This window comes from Emys orbicularis, chromosome 1 (assembly GCF_028017835.1).
Source record: "Emys orbicularis isolate rEmyOrb1 chromosome 1, rEmyOrb1.hap1, whole genome shotgun sequence".
Taxonomy (NCBI): Eukaryota; Metazoa; Chordata; order Testudines; family Emydidae; genus Emys; species Emys orbicularis.
This window is the reverse complement of record NC_088683.1, coordinates 127,621,745-127,647,766: the sequence shown is the minus strand read 5'-3', so window position 1 is coordinate 127,647,766 and position 26,022 is coordinate 127,621,745. Positions and strand designations below refer to the sequence as shown.

The 26,022-nt window shown below is 44.6% G+C and overlaps 1 protein-coding gene across 1 annotated transcript in view; it reads left to right on the top strand.

Moving 5' to 3' along the window:
• The first annotated feature begins 323 nt into the window (after positions 1–323).
• DNAI7 (dynein axonemal intermediate chain 7) overlaps positions 324–26,022 on the top strand; it is a 52,764-nt gene continuing 27,065 nt past the window's right edge. The window contains exons 1-6 of the mRNA XM_065410120.1: positions 324–521; positions 3,896–3,986; positions 5,300–5,391; positions 8,218–8,319; positions 10,444–10,581; positions 14,505–14,651. Coding sequence (XP_065266192.1) covers positions 324–521; positions 3,896–3,986; positions 5,300–5,391; positions 8,218–8,319; positions 10,444–10,581; positions 14,505–14,651 — 768 coding nt within the window. The remainder of the gene's footprint in view (positions 522–3,895; positions 3,987–5,299; positions 5,392–8,217; positions 8,320–10,443; positions 10,582–14,504; positions 14,652–26,022) is intronic.

Below are 26,022 nucleotides of genomic sequence, written 5' to 3'. Positions count from 1 at the left end.
GTATCTACAGATCTCATTGTGGCAGAACTTTGCAGATGAATGCTTGAGTAACACGTGATGGGATTCACTCTTGCCTTAGTAGGACATAACTAAGGCTACAATTTAGTCACAGGTATTTTTAGTAAAAGTCATGGACAGGTCATGGGCAATAAACAAAAATTCACGGCCTGTGACCTGTCCATAACTTATACTAAAAATACCTGTGATTAAATCTTGGGGGGGGGCAGGGGGGTGCTGCTGGGAGGGGGACATCTGTGGGGGCCCACTGCTGGGGTGGGGGCGCCCGGGGCCAGCGGCACCAGCTGCCTGGGGGGCCACAGACCATGGCTGCTCCGGCCGGCCAGGGAATGCTGCCGGGGGCCACAGACTGTGGCTGCTCCAGCCGGCCACCCAGGGACCGCTACTGGGAGACGCCAGAGCAGCGGCTGGTGTGGCTGTCCCCGGGGCTGCTCCAGCAGCAGCTGATGTGGCTGTTCCCCGGAGTCCCTGGCTCTGGAGCCAGCTTCTTGGGCAGTCCTGGGGTCAGCCACACTGGCTGCTGCACCAGTCACAGAGGTTGCAGAAAGTCACGGAATCCGTGACTTCCGTGACCTCTGTGGCAGACACGGAGCCCTAGTCATAACTACGTTGTCATCAGTAGAGTTACCAACTCTTTTTGCATCAGTAAATTTGTCCTAATGTTTTGTTCAAGTTTCATAACAAGTCTTTTAACTAAGTTTCAGTTTATACATTTGATTTAAGTTTTCATTTGTTTTTTGCCATACAAGGTTCAAAACATTTTGTCATTTTGGCTGGCCATACAGAACAGAATAGCTTCCCTGATATTTCTGTTAGCTGACAGTATGCTAATCACCTTGGAAATAACAGAATTCAGAACACATCTTTTAATATTGAATGAAAAGGGTCCTCCTGGATAATCTGAAAGCTCTTCATAAAAATGGTTTGTTTAAGATAATATTTACCAAAAATATCACTACTACCAAAATGGGACAAAAGTACATAACGAGAAGGCTTCCATTATATCACACTATTTATTTACAAGAGTTTGGCCTTCTGCTCTTTTCTCCTCATCTTCCTTTTGGTTATCCTGCACCTGATTCTTTATTGCCTTGCATTTCGTGGAGTCATTTACATCTTTGCAAAATAGCTGTAAAATTTTACTATTCTGGACTGATAGCACGTTACATGCACTCCCCACTCAATCTATATAGGTGCAAGTGGCAAGATAGTGGAGAATCAGGTTCCCAATCTCTACCTTTACATCCTAGCTCTCACTTTTATGCTGGTGATATTCAACTCTGCATGTCACCATGTCTCCTCTGTTTCAAACAAATGAACATATGGTTTCATCTCATCTGCCTTTAAGCTAAGTGTCTCAGAAACAAAGATGCATCTTTTGGTCAGTCAGGAGGTACATCATCAAATGCAACTCAGACACCTTCCTTGACTTGGATGTTTCTTTTTGACTGTTGTCCATAAATTGGATTTAAGCTTAACTCTGAACTCTTCTCCCATATCTTCTGCATCTGCAAATCCATCACCATCTGCACAATGCTGTCTTATTCTACCTCTGCTGAAATCCTTGTCCATAATAAAATCATCTTTTTCTTTAGTTACTGTAACTCTCTTCTCTTTGGTTTCTCCAAGTCCCAGTACTGCTGATTACAGCATTTGTGGAATACCACTGCTTATCTTCTAAGACACACAAAGAAAAATGTATGTGTCACAACAAACAACTCTGCTGGCTCTGTGCTGATTGTGCAATTCAGTACAAAATTATCTTCCTTGGATTTTTTTTTTTTTAATCTCATGGTTCATTCTCCTTCTCTTCATCTCCCCTCTTAGTCTAATAGAGGGGTAGCCAACCTGTGGCTCCGGAGCCACATATGGCTCTTCAGAAGTTAATATACAGCTCCTTGTATAGGCACCGACTCCGGGGCTGGAGCTACAGGCGCCAACTTTCCAATGGCCCAGGGGGTGCTCACTGCTCAACCCCTGGCTCTGCCACAGGCCCTGCCCCCACTCCACCCCTTCCTGCCCCCTCCCCTGAGCCTGCCGTGCCCTCACTCCTCCCCCTCCCCCCAAAGCCTCCTGCCCACCACAAAACAGCTGATCAGGAGGTATGGGGAGGGGAGGAGGGGGCGGGGCTGCCGGTGGACAGGAGGCGCTGGCAGTGGGGGAGCTGATGTGGGGGCTGCTAATGTATTACTGTGGCTCTTTGGCAATGTACATTGGTAAATTCCGTCTCCTTCGCAGGCTCAGGTTGGCCACCCCGGTCTAATACTAGCCCTCTCTATTCTATCATGTTTTGGCCATTACTACTGCAAGAGCCACCTTCTTCTTTTCAACTTTTGCCATCTAAAATAGCCTTCCTTTATACTGCTAACTCATCAGCTCTATCTATGTTATATATCAGATATCTTCATGTATGTTTGTTCAGCACCTAGCACAGCATGCCCTTGATCCTGAGTGAGGACTCTGCTTGTAGCTTGTTTATACAATATAAATAATAAATTATAATCTTTTATGAAAATCTCTCTTCTCCCTTGTAATCTCTCCCTCCTCTACTATTATTTATCTGTTAACTTTGTAATTATTATTTGGATTCTGTAAAACATTTTTAGATACATGTATGAAAAATGTTATACAGAACCAAGTTGTATTGTATTGTGCATAGGGCTGTCATATGATTGCAGTCAATGAGAACCTTGTCTGAATAAACATTGAGTAAAAACTCATGTATTAACTAAATTATTAATTAACTAATACATTAACAAATGTATGAATTTATTTATTCATTAACTAATGGATTAACCAAAATAGCCTGTGCTCTTGATCCTCCTCATATGTATAGTTACTAGATCAGATTCTATCTAGAATTCTATTCTACCTATTCTATTCTAAAGGATAGAATTTGATCTAGTAACTATACATATGAAGAGGATCAAAAGCACAGGCTATTTTAGTTAATACATTAATAATCGTTTAATATTTTTCCTTTTAAATCTATTTATTTTAGATGGTATTGTGTGGTGATTTTGCTTATTCCTCACAGTATGGGTTAAACGATCCCCTTTGTGGACTCTATCAGAAAAAAAAAAAGGAAAACAGGGCTCTGGGGAACCTATCTTTTGGAGGGCAGGAGAATACCAGTGGATTCTCAATTAAGTCTTCAGGCTGCTCTCAGGGCCTTAACACATATATATGTTGCAGAGATCTTATATGCTGAGCCACCAGTAGCATCTGGTCCTTAGTATGTAGTTAACTTCCCAATTAATTATTACAATACATAGATTTTTTTCTAATATAGTGTCTATAATGGGTCACATTTTCCCATGTTATGTTGGTTCAAGTTGATTAAGGAGAATTTGGCCCAATATGTGTAGCTCTACTTTTCTTACTTATATGAATATTCTTATGTCAGTGAGGAAACTGGTGAAAGTTACAACAAATATATAAATTCCCTGCTTTAATCATCTCTTAATTGTGCTGTTATGTTAAAGGACTGTTCCTGTGACTTTGTCTTGTCTGTGTATTCTTTAAATCAACATTCTTTATGCTTACTTTCAAAAGTGAAAAAATCTTTTGTTCTGTCATATGAATGATATTTTAGTACAAAACAAAAATCCAACTTTTAAATGCACTCACTTCATTAGTCTTGCTAACCACATTTCCCTGAGGATAGGGCTGGTTTAAACATTCAGCTATTTTTGTGGGTTACAAGAAAAATTTGTTTCCTTTACTGACGTAATATCCTGTTCTTCTGTTATCTTTTGAACACAGATGTTGCTACATAAAAGACTGAAAATATACTTTGAAATGCTACATTAGAGAAATAAAATGTGTAAAATTAATGTTGACATTTAGTCTCCTTTAATTTATTGCCCATGTTAAGTCTGGTGGAAGTGGAGGTAAAAAGAAACTTAGCAAAGCTGAACGACTGAGATTACAGAAAGAAGAAGAAGATAGAAGATTGATAGAGGAAGGTACAGTGCGTTTCACTTACAGGAAATGTGATTACACCAAATCACTAATTAAATAGGTAGAGTGCAAATTATGATCATTAAGGATATCTAAATTCTGTTTCATTTCAATAGGATGATTTACTTGTATTTCTCTGTTCTCAAGGCTGGCTTTAAAGTTTTGGAAGGCCCTAAACAAAGTTATTTTTTGAGACCCCACATATCCCCCCTCACTATGTTCAACCTCCTTTTCTACATACTCTTTCCACTAGTTATTCCCCCCCCTGCTCCCCACAAATGTTTGGAAAGTGTATGAGGATGGGGAAGAGCATTACAATTTTTCCTTATCTTCCCTTCTGGTACTCTCCCAGCCAAGTCAAGAACAAGTGGGTAGAGAGGTAGGGGAACAGATATTTCCTCTTCTCCACGTTTAGTAATCGGGGGAATGAGAAATTCAATGACCAGGACTTTTCTCAAAGTAGATCAACAGAGTACGCCGACTTTGAGCTTAACAGAGTACTGATCATTGCATTCAGACAGCAACAGACGCTCCATATTAATGTTAGGACAGTCTTGCAAAGAGGGATGGATTAAAGCATAGAGGCATAGGCCTATGCCTAGGGCTGCATCTCCTGCAGTCATGTAATCAGAATCTCAGCTATCATAAAAAACCCCTATTTTTTAGCCCTAATGGCTGAGAAGAAAATATTGAAATGTAATTCTAGTTTAGCTTATGTGATGACACCTGTCTGAACCTACAGAGACCTTGATAAAATAACTTTGAGACATGCGAACTATCCCATGCATCTCAATGGGTTACTAACTCCAAGAGCTTGGGGAACCTGTCAACATCACCTTAGCAGAGGATGATGTATATGGCAAGAGGAGATGACCAAAGCAGGACCAGACCACCAAATCAGATCTATTATAGCTATTGTAATGAGTACTGGGGGACTGCCGGCTGCCACCTCTGCCTCTTAATATGTAGGTGGGGGAGGAGAGGACTCCTGCTACTTCCCATTGAGGGGAAAAAAGACTCTGTCTCTGCTTCTGTGGAATTGTAGGAATGGCACATCTGCCCCCACAACTCCAAGACGGGGTAAGGCCATGGGGAGATCTGTGTGCATAGAGATGTGGATTTACTTTATCTGGCACTGCTTCCAAACGTTATGGATTGAACCCATAATGGACAATGTAGATTGAACTCTTGCTATCACCAGTTATTAGTTATTTTGAAATAAAAATATTGATCTGCTAGCTAGTTTTTAAAATAATGTATCTGTTTTTATTAATCAGGATGTACTTGTATTGCTGATAATAGATTTCTCATTCTTCAGAGGAAGCCCGTTTACGAGCTGAACAAGAAGAAGCAGAAAGACTTGAAAAGGAGAGAATTGTGCGAGAGGAGAGGGAAAGACTTGAAGCAAAAGTTAGTTCACAGCCATCATAATAAACAGCTATTGCAAACTGCAATAGTCAGTTAAACTTTATGCCAAATCATTGTTGATTTGTTATGAAAATGTGGGAATTTCTTTCCATTTCCTCGGGGGGGGGGGCGTCTTTCCAGTATTCTTGGATCAAAACTAATAATGAAAACTCTAGCCATACCACTGCAAAATGTAAGAGCCACAAGTTAAGTACAGTTGGGCAATTAACTGGGTCAGTAGCTAAATGAGTGACCTCCAAGGAAAGCCAAAGGTGCTTAAGAAAATGATGCTAAAGACTTGGTATGTGCCACTGTGTCCTCTAAGCCAGTAGTCACACGGTATGATATAAAGAAGTGCTTATGAGGTAAAAGAAGATGTAAAAGCTCAGTCTTGCCTACTTCTGATAATTAAAATCCTCATGGTACTCTTTGTATGAGTAGAGATGTAACCTCTGTCCTGTCCAAATTCCAATCTGAGTGAATGGTTCTTGGTTTTCTACAATTCCACATGTATATTCTATTAGACATATTCCTTTTTGCTCCTAAACTGTATGTAGTATTGCGTTGGGCTGTTATGAATTGTGATATTTCATTCTAGAAATGGCTGCATTTTAGTGCAGGTGTAAAATTGTTGTATTGATGTGTATGCATGTATGTGATGTTGTAGTGTAAAGTTTGACTTGCTCTGAATTGTGAAACTGTAGGTGAATTACGTAAGCCAACCCAAACTGGTGCCAATAAAAACACACTGCTATGTATTCTGTGTATGGCACATTTATCAGAATTTTTTTTAGAAATGTTTTAGCAAGTTTAACAATTTTAATTGGTCTTTTTTTTCATACCCCATCATCTGTAAAGCTAGATTGCCTTCATTGTTGTGAACCCAATTAGCTAGGGCTCTGAGGGGAAAAAAAGCGACGAACCAGTACATTTTAAAAACTTCTAAAAATTGCCCCAAACAAATTTCCATACACTAAAATGTCACAGTTTTAAGGTTTGATATCTTGGAACCTACCAGAGGCAACTGCAGTGTGTTCCATTGGAAAGCAGGAGTGGAGGGGTGCTCTTGGATCCAGTGATAATCAAATATCTCTTTAAAGCTGATGGATGTGCCACGCACTCTTCTACTAGGGTTGCCAACATTGTATTTAAAAATTAAGGGACTATTTTCTTAGCACCCCACCCCACCCCACCCCTCCTCCTGATATTATTATTAATAATAATAATAATTAATAATAATCAGTACTCACCTACATTCACCAGGGGTATTTCTTGCAACTGGGGATGTTGGCAGAGACTCTGTGAATGGGGAGGCTACACCCCAGGAGTAGGGATCCCTTGCCAGACAGAGCCCCTTCAGCGAAGCCTGTGCAGACAGACAGAGCCTGTGCAGGGAAAGCAGATGGGGCTGTGCTCAAGGGTTGGAGTAATTTATTGTGTGGCTCAGCAATTTATCACATCACCAGCACATAGAGATTCTCTATGATAAAACATTGCTAATTTACTGCAATCTCCTGGATGTAATGTGCCATAAAAATTCAAGATATTATTGTGATGGGTTGTGTCGCAGAGACCCCCTTGGGACTGCCACCTGATGGGCTAAGACTACCTCTGAGCCCGTTTTCCCTGCCAGCTTGGAACTCCAGTACCCTGTCTTGTTGAGCCAGACACGCTAGCCTGCTGCAAACATAGACCCAGGTCTGAACCACGGCCCCCAAAAGCTGCAGACTTAACTGAAAACAGCTTAAGAAGTGCTCCTGTCTCTAGCACCCAGTCACCCAGTTCCCAATGGGATCCAAACCCCCAAATAAATCCATTTTCTCTGTATAAAGCTTATACAGGGTAAACTCATAAATTGTCCTCCCTCTATAACACTGATAGAGAGATATGCACAGCTGTTTGCTCCCCCAGGAATTAGTCACTAACTCTGGGTTCAATAATAAGCAAAAGTGATTTTATTAAATATAAAAAGTAGGATTTAAGTAATTCCAAGTAATAACAGACAGAACAAAGTAAGTTACCAAGAAAAATAAAACAAAAACACGCAAGTCTAAGCCTAATACAGTAAGAAACTGATTACAGATGAAACCTCACTCTCAGAGATGTTCCAATAAGCTTCTTTCACAGACTAGACTCCTTTCTAGTCTGGGCCCAATCCTTTCTCCTGGTACAGTCCTTGTTCCAGCTCAGGTGGTAGCTAGGGGATTTCTCATGACTGCAGCCCCCTTTGTTCTCTTCCACCTCCTTATATACCTTTGGCACAAGGCGGGAATATTTTGTCTCTTTGGGTCCCCACCCCGCCTTTTAAATGGAAAAGCACCAGGTTTAAGATGGATTCCAGTACCAGGTGACATGGTCACATGTCCTGTGAGACCCCAAGCCTTCATTCTTCCCGGCCTGACTCACAGGAAGGCTTGCAAGTAAACAGAGCCATCTACAGTCAATTGTCCTAGTTGATGGGAGCCATCAAGATTCTAAACCACCATTAATGGCCCATACTTTGCATAACCACAATAGGACCTCAGAGTTATATTTTATATTCAATGAACACACTCAGTAGATTATAAGATTTATAATGATACCTTACAAGAGACCTTTTGCATGAAGCATATTCCAGTTACATTATATTCACACTCATTAGCTTATTTTCATAACATCATATGGAGTGCAATGTCACAATTATATTATCAATATTTGGATTATTTTTAATATGAATAATCTGTCCATTAAAATACCTAAATAAATTGGGTTTTCTTTGCTATAAAATAATTTATACAAACTAAAATTAAACTGAATAGTAAATTCATGTACCTGATCTTATACTAACAGGATCAAGAGCGGAGAGGGACTGAACTTGCAGAGCTCCATTCATTAGAAGAGAACTTTTTGTCAGCAAGGCAATGGAAAGCAGATTATAGAGCACATGCTAAGGTAAGCTTGCTTTCCAAAATATCCACATAGTATTATAGAGGTTTGACAAAGAAGAGACTTTTAAATGATCTTGTGCTTCTCTCTTCTATTACAAGATCGTTCCTTTATTTTCTAGTGCTTTGTTCATTCTATTTTAAACGAAAAACAGCACATTAATCAAAAAAACTTCTAAGGAGTTTGAACAGTGGGTAATATTTGCTCAGGTGAGTCAGGGATGACGGAAGTCAGGATTTTGAGGTATATTGGCAAAATTATAGGCGGAAAACAGCATAACACCTGAGTTATATACTACTGTCAGATAAAAACTACATTAAATGCAGTTTAGGCTGAGAGTATATATCAATAATTTAGGGTAAATTACATTACAAAGATGTTGGAAATATCCCTCAGATAAGCATTCTATAACCAGGAAATTCAGAGTTAATGTTTCTATTTAAGTCTAATGTGTTAAGGGATGGAAATACAAAGTTAAAGAATCCACAGTTCCATCCTATAGGACATCATGCAATGCCCAGATGATTATTGTTAAGTTGTTTGCATATTTATGTTTCCAAATTAGGTTAAACTGAATTTTAAAGATGCATTAGATTTTTCCTTCCACCTCCCATCCCCTTTCTGACGGCACTATAGGATAGAGTTAAGGTTGTTTGTGTGCGCTAACTGTGCATTTCTGTGTCTTGCCATCTTTGGTGTTGTTGTTTTCTCTTTAACAAAATAGCTTTTTTACTGAAGGAAACCTGTTGCTTTAGTACCCCTGAGAACAATAGGAGTTACCAGTCATTTTGAAAGAGGGCAATTCTTTATGGAATTCTCCTAAGATTATTCTTCAGCCTGTGCTGAAGGAGTAACTTTCAATTATGAAAAATGATGATAAAATGTGACCATTAATCTTTAAAAACTTATTCAAATGTCACCTATGCCCACAGTTTCAGTGAGTTTTAACTTTATAGGAAGTGTGAAGAGTTTGCTTTATTCTGTTATGAAGAATATTCAGACCAAAGAAAAATCTAATGCTAAGTGCTAAATTTCTGAAAGGTCCCATTTTCAATTAATTTTAACTTGTAAACAAATTAATGGATTTACTTAAAAATTATCAGAAAATTCATTCAATACACAAAGAAAAAGTATTTTAATTTTGGAGAGCATATACTCTCTTTGTTATACTAAAATATAACTCTCTTTGTTATAATAAAAAGTTTGAATCCCTGCTGTAAGAGCAAAATTTAGCTCAAGCATATCTATGGAGCCAGAACTGGCTCCTCTGTAATACCCGGCTCTATTTAGTGTTCTCAATCCTCACACTTTATCATCAAGCACATTTATTCAAAATTGTAAAAATAGTGGAATTATTTTGTGATTGGATGCTGTTGTTAATATTTAACACTTATTAAATTTACAGATGGGATTTTCAAAAGTGCTCCGCATTGACTTATTTTTGCTCCCTCTAAAGTCAGCGGGAATTTGACCATTGACTTCAGTGGGAGTACAGCCATGCTTAGTGCTTTTAAAAACTCCATTATAAGTCTTTAAGGTACTTAACAAATACTGTGTGTTGTGAGGATTAATTAGATAATGAGACAGGTTTTATTATGATCCTTATTTTACAGATGGGGAAACTAAGATAGAGATGTTGAGGTCACAGAGTGAACCAAGACTGAAAGTCACACAGTGAGTGATGGATGAAACTGGGTTTAGGACTCAGGCTCTGTCTACACTTGGGATTGGGGGTGTCATTTCCAGCTCAAGGAGACATACTTGCACTAGCTGTTGTTGAGGTAGTGTGCTGAAAATAGTAGTGTAGCTGCAGTAGCATGTCCAGAATATTGGGCTAGCTGCCCAAGTGTGTAACCATGTGGTCAGGATGGGTTTGTATTCAGGGTGACTAGCTTCTCTTGCTGCTACTGCAGATATGCTACAACTTTTGTGCACTAGCTCTATGAGAACAAGCACAAGTATCCCTCTTTCAGCTACAAGTGTAGACATATCCTTAGTTGTATGTTTATCACTAGACCGCACACACGTCTCTCTCAAAACCCTCCTACTCTTGTATTGTAATGATGAAGTTTTGAGGTGTTTGTACCTAAAACTTTTGGATTTACTTTTCTTTTAAAAAAATCTCTTTAGTGGGAGCATTACATGCAATGTGATGGGAGTCCTGACCCAGCTGTGCCCCAAGAAATTAACACTTTCATGAGCTTGTGGCAAGAAAATAAAAATGAGGATATTGAGTTTGTGATCAAGAAAGGAAACCAAGTGCTAAATGTAAGTGTTAAAATGATATTTTTACGGTTCTTGGTTACCAGTAGCTTACAAACCTCAAAATGGTCCTGTATGCTCCTTTGTTTGGTTGTTTGCCTATAATTGGTCATCACCTAAATTATCAGCAATTTTTGTGTGTTGGTCTTCCTCTGATATGCTGTCTTTACTTTCCTTCATTATAATTTTTTTATTAGGAAACAAGGAACATAAGACCATTGGTCCAAAAACTCTAGCATCCTGCCTTTCAGGAGTTCATATATATAATGCTTGTAGAGATGGATCCAACCAAAATTCTGGATCCAAACACCCTCCCAAATTGACGAAAGTGTCATCAAGCTCCAGATCTGAACATTGCTGCTCATGCCATCTGTAGAAGCTTCAATGTAAAGGAGCCTCCATTCCTACCATTCATCTAGTCAATCTAGCATTGTTTTACATGGTATGAGCAATTCAAATTCCTTCTTAACCTTTGGAACAAACTGCTTATACTCAGAAGCATGTGATCATCTAGACCAGGTATGGGCAAACTACGGCCCCCGGGCTGGATCTGGCCTGTCAGGGCTTTGGATCTGGCCCGCGGGATTGGCACCCCCATGGCTCCGTACCCCCTCCTACACCCCAACCCCCTGCCCTGAGCCCTCTGCCGTACTCCGCACCCCCTCCTGCACCCCAACCCCTTGCCCTGAGCCCCCTTCCGCACTCTGCACCCCTGGCTGCACCACTGCCCTGAGCCCCCTCCCGCACTCCACACCCCCTCCTGCACCCCAACCCATGCCCCGAGCCCCCTCATGCACTCCACACACCTCCTCTGCCCCAACCCCTTGCCCTGAGCCTCTTCCTGCACACCACTCCCTCTCCCACACCCCACACTCCATCCCGCACCCCAACCCCCTGCCTGAACCCTACATTCATGGCCCTGCATGCAATTTCCCCACCCAGATGTGGCCCTCAGGCCAAAAAGTTTGCCCACCCCTGATCTAGACCTTCATTATATCCACTCACAGTATTTGACTTGTAGTGTGGTCAGATTCACCACCCTGCACTTTAAGCAAGGGGGGGGGGGGGCGGGTTTGTCTGGCTGGCCAGGAGAAGAGGGCAATGCTTTCTGGCTTGGGGGAGGACGGGAGACGTAAAACTGCCGGAAGAGCAGTCAGCGTGGTGGGATGACTCACCACCTAGGAATGAGGGGTTTAAAAAGGTCAGCCTGGGCCTGGCCCCTCCCCTCATTCACTCTGGAATTGGCTGGAATTGGTAAGGTCCCGGCAAGGGAATTGCTGGAGGGACCTGGATGAAAAGCGGGGGAGCTGGTGGAAGCCCCCCTGCAAAAAAAAAAAAATTGGCTGGAATTGGAGGAGCCTGGCCGTGGATCTGCTGGAGGGACATACATTTTTCACCTGCACTTCACATTTTATCCGCTGGGTTAGTCCTAGATATCTATCTAATAATAAAGTTGCGGCCTGATTAAATCCATATCTAATGTCTCCTGTCATTCTTTTGGTATAACCAGACAATGAGCTGGTATAGGACTATATGCCATACCAGAAGTTCTCCAATGGCCCCTTCATTTTCTAGAGAGTTTAAGCTTTCATTTAAAAAATTACAAATTTTCTAGCCCTGTGGTAGCAAAGAAAACCTTCCAGAAAGTGGAGCCAATATGGTGTTATCATAGTGCATATACAGATAGACTTCCTGAAACGATTGTTCTAAAAGAAGCAAGAACTTCTGTATTTATATCAATGACCAGTTCACACTGAAGACATGGAGGTACTCTGAATGCTAACATTTCACCATTTACTGCTGATCATTTTAGCAGGATCATTCAGCTACTTTGGTATTATGAATGTAGTTTGAAATGGGTGGACTTGAGCTCACCACTTTTTTACTTCTATTTTGATTCCTGGCCTCCAACTTCCTTCAGCAATGCATCTTTTAGGTAGCCTGTTGCATTTCAGGATTGGTTTCTGAGGCACTGATACTGGAAGTTTGAATATACAGCAATAGTAAGTGTGGTCTGCTGTCTCTACTGCAGTTAATGACATCTTCTGGTAATCTTAAATTACTGTGGTTATGTGTTAAATAGATTTCTGTAGAATGAATGAATAACTGATTGATGTAGATGATCATAATAGTACAAACAAAGGGATCTAAATGCTTCTCTCCCTGTGTGCATGTAATTTCTGTTGACACTAATGAGTGTAATTTACAGAGAAGGAGAGAAGAATATGAAATATATCAAATAGATTTAAATTAGTTTACAGTAAATATCACACTAACAAACGCAATGTTAATGGATGACTTTGCTAATACGGCAATATCTAATAAACATTTGACATTTAATCTCAGGCAAGCATTGTAGACATCAGGATGGATTAATGTTAGTTTGTTAGATGTGCTAAATATCATCATCTTATTGCAAGCAACTGTGTCATTGGAGCATTTATCCAAACCTCCAATTTTGGTTTATCCTGTAGATTAAAATTTTGTTGACATATTTGTTCCTATTACATTTTTGAAATTCAAATTTGAGATTATTATTAGCGGAAGAGAACTTTCTCCAGAATTTAGGCTATAAACATAGCTTTCCATTAAAATCCTGATTTTGACCAACCCCCTCCCCACCCACAGACATTGTCAAAACACGGTATGCTTGAAATTTCTCATGTGTGTTCTTCTGTGAGAGGAGAATTTTCTTTTGAATAGTCTAGAGGGGAAATGGATAAATCATTCTTGAGATATGACAGTTTAAATTAGGGGAGAATTCAGATTATAATGGACATCTGTAGGTGCACATTATAGTTCAGGTGACAAAATAGATTTGATTATAAGCAAATGGCAATCAATAAAGCACATTCATTCTACAAGAATAAGGAAAATTCATGTGAAGAAGCCTTATAACTGTCAATGTTCTTCTGATGGCTGGAGTTGCATGGCATCATATTCACACAAATTCAAAATTTTCATTTACAAAAATAGCATAATTTACAAAATCAGCACCGACCTCACCAATATAAAAATCTGTTTTTGTTATGATGGGACCTCTGATGTGAAAACAGGGTAGGAGTATATCCCAGTATTCTATTTCCAGGAAACTAAGCAAATACATTTTACTTTGAATCTCCTCTGGTCTGAGGTGTAAGAGTCTTGGTTCAGGTTCAAAACATAGATCTCCAAAATAGAATTATAGAACTTCTAGAGAAAGATATTGCTTATATTCATGACTAGTCACTCCAGTAGACTTAATCAGTTAGTGGAGTTGTCCTGCCAGCATCCACACATATAAAATGATGTCTGGAATTGCTGAGACTCAGGCCAGGAACTTTGTTGTCTGTAGACAGCACTACGTTATGAGCCAACAGGAAATCTCTTATTAGCTGTGTAGCACTTGTTTCAGATCCTACTGGTTGTCCCTGTCATAGCTGTGATGAGTTTAGAAAATAATAAATATTTTTTTATGAAAACCTGGAACAAACAGGTCAAAGAAACAGAAATATAACTGTCCCAAGCAGAGTTTCTGTGCCCTGCAATTTTTCTTGCTCAATAAGTCAGTCCTGCACTGAATGTGGGAGGGATCCTGTGAAAATAATAGTATGTGATGACATAATTAAAGACTGTATCATAATATGTATGTACAAAGGGGCTAAATTAAGGTTGCACAAGCAACCTTAATTCTGGCATTTCCTAATTTTGAAACCTTAATAATGTTCTTTTTAGATGTATAATAGAGAGAGAATTCCTGTAACCAATATTTGTGTATATGCAAAAGAAGCAAGTTCAGCTCATATTTTAACGGAGCACAGGATACCTTATATGTGATATCTGAAATCAAAAGAGCAGAAATCATTCTCCTACCCTACTCCCCGAAAAAAGGAAATTAAACTGCTATGATTTGATTGTAAAACTAATTTGGAAAGTTTAATGTCTTTTAGTTAATCGAGAAGTTGAATTTTCTGTTATTGGACACACCGCCAAATGAGCTAATGGAAAAGGTCATCATTCAGTACCAGGAGTCAATTCTGGAATTGCAGAGTCTTCTTCATCAGAAATACAACGAAGCAACAGAGCACCTACTTAAAGTAAGCAAACTTTGTATTTTAGTTGTTAGTCTTCAAATGTTATTCATGAAATATCAAGGGCAATGGGAAAGTAACAGTTTTGTACATTAGGTTAATTTGCAAAAGTGACTTTTTTTGCACTGTGATACAGACTATTGTGTAAACTTCCCCACCTCAAACATAATCATGTACTGGACTGATGTTTCTGAGGACCTCTCCTTCACAGTGTCTGAAGTTAGAATTTTTAAATTAACCTAAGGAAGTTCAATTCAGTGGGAACTGGGTATTTCAGTGTGATTTGACACTAAGGGAATTAATAGGTCTTTGAAAATCCTGGCCTTAACTGTCACCATGATTTAAATTTGCAGTAACCATTGATTACACAAAAATTTAGTGATTAAATGCAAAATATTAAGTCATTAAAAGAATCTTTGACAGATAAACTTTTAAACAAGTTTATATGACAGACTTTTTAAATTGAGATTTTATCTGAATTGAAGAATATATATAACAAGATAATTAATATACATATAGGAAAAACACTGTATATATTAAATGGTGATCTACTTTGCCTGCTAATTTAAACAGTTGATTCTATAGTGGATTATGTATGTTTAGCAAGAGGATGGTGGTAGGAAAACAAATGTAGAGAGGAGAAGAAATAAGAAAAAGTGGAAGGAAGTGGTTGTATGTTTGTAAGAAATTGTTAAGTAAATATGAAATTATGACTATTTAATAGGCTATGATTTGGAATCAAGCCGCATAAGTTCAGTCTTAGATATCAAGTGTGTTGATATTGAACCAGTTTATGTAATTCTCTTTCTCTGGCTGTGACTCAAAGTTTTTTTAACCATTCTGAGTAACTTAGACATATGCAACCTGATCCAAAGCCCTATGTAAAGTAAGTAAATGTAAATCTTTTTGGCCCTTCAGGTAGACAATGTCAACAAGTTTTGTATTCTTTTTAATATTGTATATTGATAAAATGTGTCCAGGACTGTGAAATGGGCACATATTATCCAACAATATCCTCATTCTGCTCACGTTGAATAGTGTTTTACTTCATGAGTAGTTCTGTTGAGGTCACTGAGTAAGGGGCTATTCTGCTTAAGTAAGGGTGGGACTGTCGGGCCCTACATTTGGTAGTACCTCATTGGCTGAATTTATGCTGATGTGGGAACTTAGTTAAAATTGAAAACTTACAAGAGTACAAAATGCAAAGCTACATTGGCCCTTTTGCAAATATATAATATTTTGTGTTATTGAATCTATAATGTTAACTTTTATGTCTTAACAAATAAGTGCAATGTGACCCAGCTGTAATTGCTGTAGTGTATTCTTTTTCCTGTTATGTGTTTTTTGCTTTATTAAATTTTATGGAGTTAAAAGTAACATGAAAGTTTTTATTAAACTTTTGAAAGTTTTTTCAGAAGGCCAATTCTCCTGAAGTAAAGATGCCATTAATTAATCATTTGCGCAAATAATTTAAGACACAGGACTTTGGACTCTGTTATATGGCAAACTAGATTCTACTTTTATTACTTTCAATCAGATAGCAAGAAATCAAATGAGTAAATCAGTAATTCAGCACAGTATGTAAAATCCAAATTAATACATTGCATTGGAGAAAATCAACCCGACTACATTTACTGGGGGCATCGTGCATTACATTCACGAAGCAACATTAACAAGTTAGCTGTGACTCAGTGATTGTCTGGTTTAACTATTCAAATACTGAAATAAACAGATTTATCCTAGTAAAGGTTTTATTTTGAGCAAGGAGAAAACACTACTTAAAATTACTGACTATTAGAATGAGTGAATAATTCACAACCAATACTTTTATTTGACTAATTTTGCCTTTTTTATTTTTTTGTTTTGTGCATTGTCCACAAACATCATGAAATTCTCTAATTTATTCATCGTTCAATATTATTCATTAATTATTTTAGCAAATAGTTTGTGGCCTGCAGATTGTTTGAGTGGTGAGTACTAGAATCAAATATATACTGTGCACTATAAAGAACATATCTAACAGATACAGAGCAGACTTCTCATTGTATCTTCAACTGTAATATTTGCAGTTCACAATAAATGGTGTTTTGCGCCCCAATGCTGAGCTAAGGTCCACACATGTGGACTCTTGCACCTGTGCAGACATCCATTGACTCTAATGTGATGCTGTATAGTCACGTGGGTCTGCCTGTGCATATCTGATTGTATGATTGGGACCGTGATTAATTACAGAAGTCAGCCAGTTAGGGAGCAGAAAAAAAATCACTTGATTTATATAACTAATCAACACAGGGTGAACTGTAATTTTTATAATCAGCTATGCAATTAGAAATTCCCTTTTGGTTAATATGAAGTATTCAATCTAAAATTTCGTTTTCAATGGTATCGTCTCTAGTAACATTCATTTCAGCACTGAAATGTTTCAGGAAAGAGACCACAAAAATGTTGCAGACTTGCTCAAATCAAAATTCACTTTCAGATTCAAAGAAATATTTTTTTCCATTATTGCTCAGCTCTGCTAACAAATTACATTAATGATAAGCAATCGCTTATTCATAGTAGTTAGTTTTACATTAAATATGAAACATCTACCAATCTGGCATAGGAACTGTAGATTGTTTAGAGTCAGCTATTAGTTTCAGTGTCAGGGTTCAGAAGCTCAAGCTCAGCTATGGAACCTAGGTATTCTTCTTTGAGTGATTGCTCATATTAATTCCAGTTAGATGTGTGCACGCCGCATGCACAGTCGTCGGAAAGTTTTTCCCTTAGCAGCACCCGTTGGGTCTGCTGTGGAGCCCCCTGGATTGGCACCTCCATGGCGCTCTATATATGGCCCTGCCGACCCAGCACCTCTTCAGTTCCTTCTTACCGCCAGTGACAGTCGTTGGAACTGCGGTAACTTGCTTAGCAAGCTCTCCTCGTTTTCCCTAGCCTTTCAGTTTATTTTATTTTAGAGTTATTCCTAGTCTAGTTAAGTTTAGTTTAAGTGGTTTTCTGTTGTTACAGCAGATAGCTGTTGGGAGTGGAGGGTTTCCCATCCACCCTGACCGCGTTCCCCCTTGCAGACTTGAGGTATGCCTAAATCCCAAGGGTTCAAACCCTTCAAGTCCTGCAACAAGCCCATGCCAACGGGCGACCCCCACGACACTTGCTTAAAGTGTGTGGGGGAAGCACACCAAGCAGACAAGTGCAGGATTTGTAAAGGGTTTCGCCACAGAACAAAAAAGGAGCGGGACTTTCACCTCAAGCAGCTCCTTATGGAGGCGGCACTTAGACCGCAACCCACATTGGTGCGGCAAGACGCGGCACTGAGCTTATCGGTGCACAGTGCCCCAGTAGCAGTGGTAGAAGCGGCACCGCGGAAGGACTCTGGAAGAGACTTGTGGCACCACCGCTCCCTGGCACTGAAACAAGTGAGATCGACCCAGCACCGGTCTCATTCCCCGGTGCAGAAGTGTCACTGGAAGCAGGGGAGGAGTGGTTCTTCTTCGAGTGCTTGCTCATATCGATTCCAATTAGGTGTGCGCGCGCCGCGTGCACGATCGTCGGAGAAATTTTCTACCCTAGCAACACCCGGTGGGTCGGCTGTGGAGCCCCCTGGAGTGGCGCCTTCATGGCGCTGGATATATAGCCCAGCCGACCCAGCGCCCCCTCAGTTCCTTTTTACCGCCCCTGACGATCGTTGGAACTGTGGAGCGCGGCATAGCTGTTCTCCACTCTCCCTAGCTTATCCGGTTAATTCTTATAGATAGTTGTAGTTTGTATGTTCTTTAGATTAGTCATTCCTGTTCATAGTTCATTGTTAAGTAGTTGTAAATAGTTAGCGGGGGTTAAAGGGGCTACTTCTCCCCCCTTTTCCCCCGGCGCATAGCCGGGCTCATGCCCAAGGCTCCTGGCTTTAAGCCATGCGCGTCCTGTGTTAAGCCTATGCCAACGGGAGATCCGCACGACTCGTGTCTGAAGTGTCTAGGAGAGTCCCACCAAACAGATAAGTGCAAGATCTGTAAGGCTTTCAGACCCAGGACCAAAAAGGAGCGGGACTTTCGACTCAAGCAGCTCCTCATGGAGGCGGCACTTAGCCCAGATCCTCCCTCGGTGCGCCAAGTTCCGGCACCGAGCGCCTCGGTGCGCAGCGCCCCTGCGGCACCTACCGGTACTACACTGCGAGCAGACGCGGATAAGGCCTCGCAGCACCGTCCTCCTTCGGCACCGCGTCCGCCGCAAGCGCCTTGGCGCCGGTCCCTGTCTCCGGGACATAAAAGACCCCGCAAGACACAGGAGGCTGCTGTCCTACAGACACTGGCTCCCCCGGTACTGGTGGTAGAGCCGCGTCCACCTCTAGAGCGCCAGAAGTCGCAAATATCGGCTACACCGTTGACTCCGGCACCGGGGCCGTTGAGTCCGGTGCGGACTGGCTCACCACCCCGATCCGTGGTAGAGCCCTGTCTCCCGTCTACTCCGGAGACCTTTGCGACGGTGAAGGACCTCATCGCTCTCACGGAGCCGGCGCCATCTCAACCCGCGGCACCGCCCGCTCTTCGGACAGTGCAATCCAGGGGCAAGCCTGCCCTGGTACGCCCGCCGTCTCCGAGCGTGGACTCGCGGCACCGCTCCAGGTCTCGGAGCAGGTCCCGACGCCGCTCGCAGTCCCGGCGCCGACTTTTGCCCCGGCACCGGTCATACTCGCGGCCTAGGTCCTCTTCACGGCACCGATCTACGTCTCGGCACTGTCAGGATCATCGGTACCGATCGGAGTCGCGACGTAGTTCTCGGCACCGGTATGAGCGCCGCTCCAGTTCGAGAGGCCGCTCCCGGCACCACGTCTACAGGCGCTTGTCTTCGTCTCGGTCCAGATCTGGATCTCGGCACCGACATGGCCAGCGGCACCGATCTCGATCACGGTACCGCTCACCGGCACCGCGCAGGGACCGCTCGCCTGAGGACCGGCACCGTATCGTACCGAGCCCATGCAGATGCGTTCGGCACCACCCTGGCCCTCGAGATCAGCATCTCGCTCCTCCGACGGGGCTTCCAGATCAGCATACCCTCCTCAGGGTCAGGCTGCCGCTGACTTGGGTCACTGGCCGGAAGGGGCAGAGGACCCTGCGCAGGACCCTATGCATTGGTCTTTCTGGACTCCGTGGGCGTATCACCAAGCGCAAGGGGCTCCTCCATCAGCCTCTCGCTCGGTACGCTCCGAGCCCAGAGTCTCGGAGGCCACCATCTCCCGTCCTCCTCCAGGGGGCATGGAGGCTCCTGTGCCTACACCTCAGGCCCTAGACCCCGGGGCAGGAGATCCTCCGCTTCAGGGGCCTTTAGAGCCGGACCCTCCTTTGGACTCCTTGCCCCCGGAGGCATCCTCCTCATCTTCTCCGGATGAGGCGGTGGCGGGCACAACAGCCTCGGGCCCGCCCCCAATAGATCTTCGTGCTCACCAGGACCTATTACGTAGGATGGCACGTAATATGGACCTCCAGGCGGAGGAGATAGTAGAGGTGCAGGACCCGGTGGTGAGCATCCTGTTGGCTGATGGCCCATCCTGGGTGGCATTACCACTGATTCGGACGATTCAGGCTAATGCCACTACCATATGGCAAATCCCTGCCTCCATCCCACCCACAGCCAGAGGGGTAGAAAGAAAGTACTTCGTCCCCTCCAAGGACTATGAGTACTTATATACTCACCCTCCACCGTGTTCACTGGTCGTGTCCTCGGTGAACGCAAGAGAGCGTCATGGCCAGCAGGCGGCAGCACCCAAATCGAAGGACGCTAAATGCTTCGATTTGTTCGGGCGTAAAGTATACTTGGCGGGCGGTCTGCAGCTCAGAGCCGCGAACCAACAGGCGCTTTTGAGCCGCTACAGTTACAACTCATGGAACTCCATGGGTAAATTCAAAGAGTTGGTTCCCCAGGACTCAAGGGAGGAGTTCGGGGCCTTAGTGGAGGAGGGTAAGAAGGTGGCTAGGACCTCCTTACAAGCCTCCTTGGACATAGCGGACTCTGCCGCCAGGACACTAGCATTGGGCATAGCCATGCGACGCGTCTCCTGGCTCCAGGTTTTGGGCTTGCCGCCAGAACTGCAGCAGACCCTGCAGGATTTACCGTTCGAGGGCCAAGGGCTGTTCTTGGACAAGACGGACTCTCGATTGCAGAGCCTCAAGGACTCGAGAACCATTATGCGCTCCCTGGGGATGCATGTCCCAGGGCCCCAGCGCAGACCCTTTAGGCCCCAGCCGCAAAGGTTCTACCCTCCCCCGCCTCGTCCGAGACAGGACTTTGCCAGAAGGCGGGGCCGAGGTGGTAGACGAAGGTCGACCGCCCCTCAACCTGGTCAGAACCAGGGCCCACCTAGGCCACCTTCAGGTCCTAGACAAAACTTTTGAAGGTGCGCTCGAGGACGGCGCCCCAGCCACTACCCAGGATCCATCTCCTTCCTTTCGGGATCGCCTCTCCCGTTTCCACCGTGCTTGGTCCCTTATAACCTCGGACCATTGGGTCCTTCGCACGGTGGAGAGGGGATACGCTCTCCAGTTCTCTTCGTTCCCCCCCTCCCACCTCTCCTCCCTGTCCCTCTTCAGGGACCCTTCTCACGAGCATCTCCTTACACAGGAGGTTTTTGGCCTCCTCTCTATGGGGGCCATAGAGGAGGTGCCCCCAGAGTTAAGGGGCAGGGGGTTCTACTCCCGCTACTTCCTGATCCCCAAGTCAAAAGGAGGTCTGCGACCCATTTTAGACTTACGCGGACTCAACAAATTCATAGTAAAGTTGAAGTTCCTCATGGTCGCCTTGGGGACCATCATCCCCTCCCTGGATCCTGGAGACTGGTTCGCCGCCCTCGATATGAAGGACGCATATTTTCATATAGGAATCTACCCCCCACACAGGCGCTTCCTTCGATTTGTAGTAAACAAGGTGCACTACCAATTTGCCGTCCTTCCCTTCGGCTTGTCCGCGGCTCCGAGAGTGTTCACAAAATGTATGGCTGTCGTGGCAGCATACCTTCGTCGACAGAGGATACAGGTGTTCCCGTATCTAGACGACTGGCTGGTGCGCGGCCGCACCAGGGAGCAAGTTCAAGCTCATGTCCAGATAATACTGCAAACATTCCACGAGTTAGGCATTCTACTCAACAAAGAGAAGTCCACTCTGGATCCAACCCAGAGAATAGAGTTTATCGGGGCAGTCTTAGACTCCAGACTCGCCCGAGCTCTTCTTCCAGACACTCGGTTTCACACCATCACAAACATCATCCACGGACTCCAGGTCTTCCCGATCACCACAATAAGGACGTGCCTCGGCCTGTTGGGACACATGGCCTCTTGCACTTACGTAACCAGGCATGCCAGACTTCGGCTTCGCCCACTTCAGGCCTGGGTATCGTCGGTGTACCATCCTTATCGGGACAACCTGAGCATGGTGGTCATGGTTCCAGACTCGGTCTTGACCTCTCTCACCTGGTGGCTGGATCACAAGGCGGTTTGCGCAGGAGTGCCATTTCACACCCCACAACCCTCCCTGCACCTGGTCACAGACACTTCGTCTCTAGGTTGGGGCGCTCACCTCGGGGACCACCATACCCAGGGCCTGTGGACCGCATCCCAACTAGCTCTGCACATCAACGTTCGAGAGCTGATGGCGGTGCGCCTAGCCTGTCAGGCATTTCTCGGTCTCCTACATGGCCGTTGCGTGTCAGTCCTCACAGACAACACCACGGCCATGTTCTACATCAACAAGCAAGGAGGAGCCCGGTCGTCTCTCCTATGCCAAGAGGCCACTCGCCTGTGGGAGTTCTGCATTGCCCACTCGATACATCTCACGGCATCGTTCCTCCCTGCAGCCCAGAACACTCTAGCAGACCGTCTCAGCAGATCCTTCCAGACGCACGAGTGGTCGATTCGTCCAGATATCATCTATTCCATCTTCCAGAGGTGGGGATTTCCCCAGGTCGACCTGATCGCATCTCGAGCCAACAGGAAGTGCCACGCGTTCTGCTCCCTACAAGGGCGTTCTCCGGAGCTGTTCTACGCTTTTCCTCCATTCCCACTGGTCCACAGGGTACTGCTCAAGCTACGCAGAGACCAGGCACGTCTGATTCTAGTCGCTCCAGCTTGGCCAAGGCAGCACTGGTACACCACGCTTCTGGAGCTATCGGTTCAAACTCCAATCACACTTCCCGTGTGCCCAGATCTGATCTCTCAGGATCACGGCCGACTCTGTCACCCCGACCTACAATCGCTCCACCTCATGGCGTGGATGCTCCATGGCTGAATCGGACGGAGCTACAATGCTCACATCCCGTGCAACAGATTCTGCTGGGAAGTAGAAAGCCCGCTACAAGGACCACTTACTTAGCCAAGTGGAAACGGTTCTCCTGTTGGTGCGAGCAGCGGGCCACGCCCCCCTTGCAGGTGTCTATTCCTTTTATACTCGAATATCTCCTATCCCTGAAACAGCAGGGCCTGGCGATATCTTCGATCAGGGTTCACCTGGCCGCTATATCGGCTTTCCACCCAGGAGAACTCGCTTCCTCGGTCTTCTCTAACCCGATGGTCGTCAGATTCCTCAAGGGCTTAGAACGACTGTACCCAGAGCAACGCCGACCCGTTCCGGCGTGGGATCTCAACCTAGTTCTCTCCAAGCTCACAGGGCCCCCGTTCGAGCCATTGGCTACTTGCTCACTCCTGTACCTATCTTGGAAGACAGCCTTCCTTGTAGCCATCACTTCAGCAAGGCGTGTTTCTGAAATCAGGGCGCTCACGTCTGAGCCTCCATACACAGTTTTCCATAAAGACAAGGTGCAGCTTCGCCCCCACCCTGCCTTTCTCCCCAAGGTAGTTTCAGCTTTTCATGTGAACCAGGATATATTTCTCCCGGTCTTCCATCCTAAGCCGCATGCTACCCGTCAAGACCAGCGTATGCATTCCTTGGACGTACGCAGGGCCCTGGCTTTCTATATTGAACGTACAAAGCCGTTTAGGAAGACGACACAACTCTTCGTTGCAGTGGCCGACCGGATGAAAGGCTTACCGGTCTCCTCACAGCGTCTCTGCATTCGTGCTTGCTACGACCTGGCCGGTGTCCCGACGCCGCGCCTCACCGCCCACTCCACGAGGGCCCAAGCCTCCTCGACTGCCTTCCTGGCTCATGTCCCGATCCAGGACATTTGTAGAGCTGCAGTTCGGTCATCGGTCCACACCTTCGCCGCTCACTATACGCTGGTACAGCAGTCCAGAGACGATGCTGCATTCGGATCAGCGGTTTTGCACACAGCGATGTCTCACTCCGACCCCACCGCCTAGGTAAGGCTTGGGAGTCACCTAATTGGAATCGATATGAGCAAGCACTCGAAGAAGAAAAAACGGTTACTCACCTTTGTAACTGTTGTTCTTCGAGATGTGTTGCTCATATCCATTCCAAACCCGCCCTCCTTCCCCACTGTCGGAGTAGCCGGCAAGAAGGAACTGAGGGGGCGCTGGGTCGGCTGGGGTATATATCCAGCACCATGAAGGCGCCACTCCAGGGGGCTCCACAGCCGACCCACCGGGTGTTGCTAGGGTAGAAAATTTCTCCGACGATCGTGCACGCGGCACGCGCACACCTAATTGGAATGGATATGAGCAACACATCTCGAAGAACAACAGTTACAAAGGTGAGTAACCGTTTTATCTCCGACTCTGAGACCCACCCCTTCGGAGGCGGCCAATGAGGCATGTCCCAGGGAGGAGCACCCAGTGCCAAAAACTTTGGAGCTGGCACCGTTGATTTCAGCCTCGCAAGGGGGACCATCGAATCAGGTGCCATTGGACTCCCTGAGCCAGGTCATTGAGGATGTGGAACTACCATCCACCCCGGACACCTTTGAGGCCGCGAGGGACCTCATCGCCATGATGGCGCCATGGTCCCCGGTCCTTCGCACCAAGCCTCCGGTGCCACAACATGCGGCACTGTCTCGAGGCAAACCGGCAATGCTTCGTCCCTCAAGGTCTGCAGGGACGGGACAGAGATAATTCTGGTGGCACCAGCGTGGCCTCAACAACACTGGTACACCACAGTACTGGAACTATCGGTGGATGCCCCGATCACGTTGCCTCTCCTCCCCGATCATGTTGACGCCCCAATCACTCAGGACCACAGTCGTCTTCATCATCCTGACCTGTAGTTCCTCCACCTCATAGCCTGGAATCTTCATGGCTAAACCCCATGGAGCTTCTGTGCTAGGAACAGGTAAGGGAGGTCCTACTCGGCAGCAGGAAGCCCTCCACTAGAGCCATGTATCTGGCAAAGTGGAAAAGGTTTACTTGTTGGTGTGACCAGCATCATACACTCCCTCTTCCAGCACCTGTACCTCTCATCTTAGAGTACCTTCTGCACCTGAAACAGTAAGGCCTGGCAGCGTCATCCATAAAGGTACATCTCACTGCTATCTCGGCTTTCCATCCAGGAGTGTCTGGACACTATGTCTTTGTCAACCCTATGGTTGGCCGGTTCCTCAAGGGTCTGGAATGGCTTCATCCCCAGATTAGACAGCCTGTTCCCTCATGGGACCTTAACCTAGTTCTTTCCAGGCTAATGGGGGCTCCCATTTGAACCACTGGCAACTTGCTCCCTTCTCTATCTGTCATGGAAGGTAGCCTTTCTGGTCACCATTACATCAGCAAGGAGGGTTTCTGAGTTAATGGCCCTTACCCCTGACCCACCCTATATGTTTTTTCACAGGGATATAAGATGCAACTCTGGCCCCACCCGGCCTTTCTTCCTAAAGTTGTGTCACACTTCCACAGTAGTCAAGACATTTTCCTGCCTGTTTTTTATCCTAAGCCTCATGCCAGTTGCCGTGAGCAGAGACTGCACTCCCTGGATGGTCGGCGAGCACTAGCCTTCTACATCGAGTGCAGGAAGTCGAATCAGTTATTCATAGTGGTGACAGACTGGATAAAAGGGCTCCCGATCTCATCTCAAAAGATATCTTCCTGGATCACGTCATGCATCCGCATGTGCTATGAGCTGGCCAAAATACCAGCCCCGGCTCTTACAGCACACTCCACAAGGGCTCAGGCCAAATCAACGGCATTCCTAGCCCAAATCCCAATACAAGAAATCTGCAGGGCAGCAACTTGGTCCTCAGTGCACACGTTCACCTCTCATTACGCCATCATCTAGCATGCCAGAGATGATGCGGCTTTCGGCAGAACGGTGCTCCAATTAGCAATTCCATAACTCTGACCCCACTGCCTAGGTAAGGCTTGGGAGTCACCTAATTGGAATTGATATGAGCAAGCACTCAAAGAAGAAAAAATGGTTACTCCCCTTCTTGTAACTGTTGTTCTTTGAGTTATGTTGCTCATCCATTCCAAACCCTCCCGCCTTCCCCTCTGTC